This window comes from Lathyrus oleraceus, chromosome 5 (assembly GCF_024323335.1).
Source record: "Lathyrus oleraceus cultivar Zhongwan6 chromosome 5, CAAS_Psat_ZW6_1.0, whole genome shotgun sequence".
Taxonomy (NCBI): Eukaryota; Viridiplantae; Streptophyta; class Magnoliopsida; order Fabales; family Fabaceae; genus Lathyrus; species Lathyrus oleraceus.
The window spans coordinates 277,145,498-277,154,163 of NC_066583.1; the positions used below are offsets into that span (position 1 = coordinate 277,145,498).

At 32.6% G+C, this 8,666-nt stretch overlaps 1 protein-coding gene across 1 annotated transcript; it reads left to right on the forward strand.

The window, feature by feature from the left end:
* Positions 1-239: 239 nt before the first annotated feature.
* On the forward strand, positions 240-720 carry LOC127080190 (uncharacterized). The gene is made up of 2 exons (XM_051020521.1): positions 240-466; positions 510-720. The coding sequence occupies exons 1-2, from the start codon at positions 240-242 to the stop codon at positions 718-720; spliced, it is 438 nt and encodes a 145-aa protein (XP_050876478.1).
* Positions 721-8,666: the final 7,946 nt, after the last annotated feature.

An 8,666-nucleotide genomic window follows, 5' to 3' on the forward strand; every position in this document is an offset into this window, starting at 1 on the left:
GTCAAACTGGAAGTGTGATGGTGATAAATAGAGTTATTTTGAAATTTTGGGTGTTGTTAAAGAAATGAGGTATCCTGGGGTACATGTGGTATGATTTTGCAATAGAACTGCGAAATTGATCCAAGGCTCATGGCAAGGTAGACGTATACATAGTCCACCCCATTTCCCAACCTGATGTAGTAGATGTAGTTGATGTCCAACCTTTATTAACTTATGTCCAACCCACTGTAGTAGTTGAGATGCCTGAAACTGACATACCTGATGTAGTAGATGACATACCTAAGACTAACATACCTGATGTAGTAGATGACATACCTGAGACTGACATAGTTGAGGGCCAACATGACATACCTGAAAGTGACATAATTGAGGGCCAACATGACATACATGAAACTAACACCATGAGTGAGATACCTGACATTGACTCACAACTTGAGATACATGAACAAAATGCAAAAAATATTGAGTGACCATAATGAACAAAGTGATGATAGTGCATTATGGTGCAGGTTTGATGACTCTGATGATGAGGTATTAAATGATGGAATTGATGAGGTTTTGGTAGGAGTGAGAGGATTTGCTGTTGAGGAGAATGATCAAGAGGTGGATAAATTAGAAGTGGATGATGTAAGTAAAGGAAAAAAAAGTAAGGGTGGTAGACCTAAGAAAAAAAAGGCCAAGGGAAGTTCCAACAAGAAAAAGGGAAGACCTTGCAAATAAAGGGTGGAAGAAGCCATGTCTGTTGAAAATAAAGTATCTAGTGATGAAGATACAATTGATTTTGGATTTGTTGAAGTGAGTAGAGGAAAAGTGGTAGATAGGGGTCTATCAGATTCAAATTATATATCTGAAGAGTTAGAGACTGATGAGGATTCAAGTAGTGACTACTCAGATAAAGGAACTAAGGAAAAATATCCATCATTTATAATGCCTAAGAAGTTTGTGGACTATAAGTGGATTTTGGGTACCATGTTCTCAATAAAGGAGGAGTTTAAAGAAGCAATAACAAACTATGATGTTAACAATGGTAGAGATTTACACTTTATAACGAATGATAAGACAAGGGTTAAAGTGAGATGCAAGAAAGGATGTGAATGAGTTGCATTATGTTCCAAATTTCCAAATTAGGATACATGGCAACTAAGAAAACTGATTGACACTCACACATGCAATATGGAGTTTAATGTAAGGATGTTTAACACTAAATGTCTTGGGAAAAAGTTGTACTAAACTGTTAGAGTTAATCCAGCTGTGAAACTCACTACAATATGTGAGAAAGTTCATGAGAAATATAATACTGGTATGAGTTGGATGAATGCTTATAGGGCAAGGAAGGTATCACTTGATTATGTAGAAGGGTCATTCAAGGAACAATATCCGAGGTTGTATGACTACACACATGAGTTGCTGAGATCAAATCCAAACAACACAATTAAGTTGAAAGTGCAACCAACTTAACCACAAAGCGAGGAAACTGAGCAACACGAGAACTATGTAAGCATAACAGTATTGCCAAGTTTTCAGCGACTATATATGTACCTTTATGCTTGTAAGAGAAGTTTTCAAGTTTGTAGACCAATCATTGGAATTAATAGGTGTTTTCTCAAGGGTCATTATGGAGGACAAATTCTTGCAGTAATAGGTAGAGACCCTAATGATCAAATGATGCACATTGCATTGGCTGTGATTGAAGCAAAAACTAATGACTCATGTGCTTGGTTTCTTGATCTTCTAGTTTAAGATTTAGGTGGTCCACAAGTTCACAAGAAATTCACTTTTATATCAGACCAACAAAAGGTACAATTCACTTTCACATAGTCATTATCATTTTAGTAACATAAACTGTATGTTTAACTATTTTTCTATGTTTATGGGCTGTTACCTGCATTGGAAGAATTGTTGCCAGGTGTTGACCAAAGATTCTGTGTAAGACACTTATACAACAACTTTAGAAAAAGGTTTCCTGGCAAGCAGTTGAAAGAACTGATGTGGAGGGCAGCCAAAGCAACATATCCACAAGCATGGGAAAGAGAAATGAAGGATATGAGGAAGGTTAATGAAGAGGACTTCAAATACTTATGGAAGATTCCACCTAGATTCCGGAGTAAGTATAGGTTCAATTATAATAACAAATGTGGTGTGTTGGTTAACAATATGTTAGAAACATTCAATAGTGTTATCATTGGACCAAGATAAAAGCTTATTGTTACAATTCTAGAGGATATAAGAGGGTACCTTATGGATAGATGGGTAACAAATAGAAACAAGATTGGAGCTTATAATGATTATGTAATTCCAAGAATTAAAAAGGTTTTGGAAAGACAAACTGAAATATCAAGGTTCTATATGGCTAAGTAATTCACAAACTGAAATCTCATAATCATTGCACTTATTTTATCTCATAATACTTACTAACTGAATGCAATTTTTATGTTTACAAGGCTTCCCGGTGATATGATTTATGAAGTAAGGCATATCAATGTGTCGGGAGACAAATTCACAACTGACCTCAAGCAGAAGGAGTGATCTTGTAGAAGTTGGATGCTCACTGGCATTCCATGCTACCATGCAATTGCATGCATCCAAAGTAGAGTTGAAGACCATACAGTTTACATTCCTACCATGTATAGGAAGGAGACTTGCCATGCTTGCTACAAACCTATCATCTACCCAACCAATGGATAAAACTTATGGGAAGAGACCCTATACCCCAACATACTTCCACCACCATCAAGAAGAGCACCGGGGAGGCCTAAGAAGAGGCCCATTGTATGGTAAATCTGGCCACAACAAAGCCTCCTGCCCAACTGCACCATCCTAACCTGTACCATCCCAACCTGTACCATCCTAAACACAACCAACTACAAGACTTTAAACTAGACTATCACCAAGAAGAACCCAACATACAAATTCACAATCCCAACCACATCCTACGACAAGACTTCAAACTAGGTTATCACGAAGAAGATCCCAAACTCAATAAACACAAACCCAAGAACAAACAACCATAATACTTCAAGCAAAAAAGGACCACACCACTACATTCCAAACAAGAGTATCACCAAGAAGAGGGACTGCAGCATTTCAGGGACCAACAACAGCTTTTCAACCCCAAAGAAGGACAACACCTAAGTTGCCTATAAAGAAAAAAAACCATTACAATGTTGATTCTTATATTTTGCTGAACTAAGAATCATGTAATTTTGTTGACATAGAAATATGTAATTTGAATCACCACTTTATGTTTTGGATGTCAACTATGTATTTTGGATGAATTCATGTATTTTGTATGGTATTTTGGTTACTTAATGAAAGATATTAAGGCCTTATCACTATTTTGGTTAATATGACTTTTATGTTTAGTAAATGATGTCTACAATGTATCTTAAAGTGTGACAAATACGGACACAAACTATGTCCTTACTGCAATATAAAATATGATAGTATACTAAGTTGTCAAACACAGGTTAATTCAGTCTCGTAAAGTGTAACAAATATGTCCTTTAACTATTCTTTAGTGTAACAAAAAATTCTTTTAGCTATTCTTTAGTGTAACAAATATGTCCTTTAACTCTTATTTAAGGCAACAAATATGGGCACAAACTATGTCGTTACTGCAACAAATATGGGCAACATAAAATGTGACAGACAAATTGGGCAGAAAATAAACATCACATTAAAGAAATTTATTACAATAACACATGTTCAACATTATAGTTAGGGTTAACATCAACATTACTAACATCAACATAAACCATAGTCACCACTTATGGATCAACGTTATAATAATCACAACTAAAAACATTATGACAAAAACTAGCATCTTCAACATGTTCTTCATCATCTCTTTTGTGTAGTAGTCATCTCCATGGATCTTCATCTTTTTCTTCAACACGTTAACTTATGCATCTTTTTCATCACATTTTGAACATCTTCTTTGAGTGTTGATTTCTGTTTGCCCTTCACCATTTAAATCTTTTTCAACCCACTCAAATAAGTTGCAGCCACAGTTTGAACCTTCACTCTGTTAACATCTAACAATTATCATTATCAAATAAAACATAGCAGACAATAACAGTTAACTTACCATAAAGTTTCTGCATCCCCCAAAAAGCTTCCCAAAATTTCTTCATTTCTTTCTCACTGTTCGTATCGCGGTCTTTGCTCCACAAGCACACATTGGTTCGATTTCACCATGACTTGCACTTGAATCAAGGAATTACATTTAGGGCTACATGAATTTGACAAATTTGTACCGTATGAAGCCATTGTGGGAGAAAGTAGAAGAATAACTCGTTGGATACTGATACATATATTCTAGGGATTTGATGAAGAAGAAAGAGATTTTTCCCAATCATTTCAAGTAATATTCAAATATATGCCATATCAGGAACATAACAGCCACATAGGCACCGTTAATGACAGTTGTGCATTTTAAAAACGAAATAATTAAAAAAGACCAACGTTGTAGACGTTATGCAATTTAAAAGATTGTCATGTAGCAAAAAAAATGTAAAGCACCAACATGTTACAGTTAAATATCCTAAAGGATCCCTGGATTTATTTTGCCAAAAAATGTTAAGTTTTGAGTCTATAGCCTATGATAAAATTTTCAAGTCTAATTTTGGCTTATATATATTTTCGGCTATAGTTTTTTTTTATGACTTGAACATTATAAATGTCTGAATTGACTTTAAATTCTATTCAAAAATATGTTTTATATTAAGATTTGTAAATAGTTTAGTTGAGTTTTATTTTCCCCACCTCTTAGATCTTTTCAAAAACTCTTAAAATTGACGAAAATGTCTTCTGAGTTTAGAATTCAAAGCTTGCTTTTAAAGTCTACAAATTCTAGAATTTGAGATGGTTGAATTAATGAACAAACATAATAAACATAAACATTTCACTAAAACATAAGAAATTCAACACGTTAAATATTGAATACTAACAATAAGCTATGAATAATGAAAAATATTAGTTAAATATAAACAAAATCATAGATAAGACAAACTTGTTAATTTTTTTTACTAAGCTCAAACATGCATGCTACAATCTCAACAAATGTTATGGGATGAATTAGACTTGAACAAATAGCATCAACAAATAAGATTAGGATAATGTCTAACTCAACATGTCCTAAGGAACGATATTAACCAAATATTGAGAACATGATTCTTATATCATCTTCGTTTTGTAGTTGCATATCGGTGTAGCCAACACGTCCATCATTTTGGATTAAAGGACGTCGATAGTCAATATTGGCCACTTTTTATGTTGCAGTGGTAGAGCCACAAATTCTTTTGGTTCACTTGGTACTTCTAATCAAGCAATGTAACATCAACATTGATCCTAAACAAACGGGGAAGAGTTCCCTTATTGTAGTAAATTATAGTTAGGTTATAGTTTATTTTGAATGGGTATAACTAAGAAGAGTTTATCGTTTTTATGATGTAAACTACACATGAACCAAACACATCATTTTATACAAATTCATGAGCAGTCTAATCCATATAAAACAACTGTTCAATCTAAACCATACAATAGAATCTAATGTAACATTACAAATTATACAATTCAGTCAATGCGAAAGAGTTCAAATCTATATGAGTATGAATTATAGAAACTAAAATTGAGTGTTAAAGTAGCAGGGTGCATTTGTTTATTCCCACTGTGTTTTCATCTTTACTTTACTCTGATTTCTGTTTCTTTACTTATTTTGTTGCATGTTCTCTATTTAGTTTACAAAATTGTTTTAAAAAGTTATACTTATCAAATAAGTTTTTAATTGGTCACTACTATAATTCATCCCCCCCCCCCCACACACACACACACACCTCTTTATGTTTGGAGTCACTTGTCCATCAATTTGTTCTTAAGATGACATCCATCTAATCTTATAAATGGTCTACATGCCTTTTTAAAGCCTTCTTGCAACCATCAAAACAAATATAGGACATTTCAAATCTTAGTTGCAAACCTAGATCAGAACACTCAATGTTTAAATTGCAAGTTTTTTCGGATGAAGTTTTTTCAACTCAACACCATATGACCATAGTAAATTGTATTGCTTGCTAGAGTCCCATTCAACAAATTTCTAATAATCTACCAAGTTTTAAATTCCCTACACCCCGGGATCTTAATTGCATACATGATCCTTACATCCAAAACCACCTATGACAACTTCATTTTGGTGTTGTTCTTGAGTTTGTCAAAAGTTATCTTAATTGTCTTGAAATTTTTGTTGATGAATACTATTTCACATTTGTTATTTAAGAACAATTACTTCACCCTGAAGGATGTTGTTCTTACTACTCTACCACACAACACAATGTAGCCACATTACTTTTTATACTTGTATACCATCTTACACCTTCTAATATCTTTTTTTGGAAAATATAACTTTCTCTACCATTCGATATTTTATGCTAAAGTATTTCATATCTGATTTGTCTCAGAGAGGATATTTTCATTCCAATTTTGAATTTGAAATCCTTATTCATTATATCTTTTTCATTAAACCTAACCGCATTACACATATCTTTACCACTATCATCCTCTACACCACTGTCAGGTTCATTAGGGATGCACTCATCATTTATAACATGTTATTTTCTCATCTCTGGTGTGATAAAGTCATATGGTAGTGGTGGTTCGTTGCTGATCGTAGCTCCATCAAAATTATGTGTTTTTTTTACCATTTTGGTCTTTATCTACATCAATTATGAAACCACCATCAAAATCATTCATTTTCTCTTCTTCACTATCATAAAAATATATACCGTATATTTTTTCATTACTCGAGTCCTCTCTTGTATGATCGTTTTGGTGATCAACAACATCAACACCTTTTCCCTTATTATTCTTTCTAGTATAATCAATAAGACTTGAATTCTCAATAGAAACATTAGGTTCCACATATATTTCTATACCTCATTTGTTGTCTTCATCATACTTGGACACTTGACATGCATCAACATCATTCCTAAACGGCTTTAGGTCTTCATCAAAAACTCCAATCTCATGTTTCTACCATAGTTTTACATCATCTTCTTCAAGCTTGGAGTCCATACCATTAATTAGGTCACATGCTTCAGAATATGATAAGAAGTCCTTTGAAACAAGATTTATTCACATCTCTTGGGTTTTGATGACAACAAAGTATTTAAAGAACAATTGGATATACTAACATATGTTCAAACGTGTAGGATTATAAAGCTTAAAAGTCTACTCAGAATTGACCCTGTTGAAAGCGTTTGTTGACAAGCTGAATGTCTCCGATTCTGATGGATCAGAATCTGATGACTTTAAAGGATCAGACTCTGAATGTGGTGTTTCAACTTCTGGAGGTTCAAACTTCGATCATGGTTCTTGTACCTCTAGTGACAACTCAAACTCTGGAGACCTCAACTTATAGTTCCAAGCTTCTGATCCGTACTCTGTCACCATAGCAGACCTATCTTGTCAACACCATACTTAGGGAAAAAGTCAACTAATATCCCTTAGTGCAAGGCTTAAGAAAAGATGGCCCGACTTCTCTAGTTTGCCCCCTCGTCTGGTTTATACCTAGTATGATAAAGATGCAGTAGATTATGTTATTACTTGTTGGTTAAAGATCTTAACGTAATTCATCTTCTAATGTCTCTCTCTTAGAGCTGCTCCATTTCAAAAGATCACATGTGCAAACAACTTTCCAACGACTCTTTTTCTGCCTCTATAAAAGGGAGCTAAAGATTTGAAGGAAGATTAACAACTACTACACAATCTGAAATAACACATTGAGTATAAAATTTGAGATAAAGTTTCATCTGTTTATTTGCACAAAACTCTTAAGATTTCTTATCTTTATATATCTTAGAAATCTTAACTGTTAAGAATCATGACACTTTTATACTTATGACTGTGTATAAAAAAACCCTTAATATTGAATGCAATCTTAAATATACCATGTTCCGTAAAACAAATAAAATGGTACAATTTAATAATTGTATAAAAATGAAATACAACACAAATTTACATAACAATACAAAGTGAAATACAAAAACAAAATTGCAAGAAAAACCCTGAAGTACATGATACATATAAATTTGATACAATAGACGTACACTAAAAAAGTTTAGCACATAGGAATCAACTTTTACTCTAAATAAAGTATATTATTTCTTACTAAATCTTCAATGGGACAATAAACGGTAGTTTTCAATGTCCTCCTTTGTAAACTTGAAGAAGGATCACCACTCGCGTTTAACTAGAAAGACAAAAAAATGTGAATAATTTTTTTTTAGAACGATGAATTTTTGAAGAATTTTTTGCAGAGGACATAGTTATACTTATAAGTACCATAAAACATATTTAACCTATATAAATAATAGTCTTTCAATCATAACAATCAAACTATTTTTTTTTTTTGCACATATGAAAAAACATTTGGATAAAAAAACTGAAAAAAATATATAAAAATGGACAAAAATCTACTTTGGAAGTAAGACACATTTTTAATTAAAAATTAATAATAAAAATATATTTAAAAATACATTATAAGTAAAATATGTGATTAATAATAATCCATATTTTTATGGATAATATAATAATAAAATTAATTAATAATAAATTTTATATTTGTGTTATAAAGTTAATTTAAAAAAAGAAAACTTCAATAAGAATGTTAA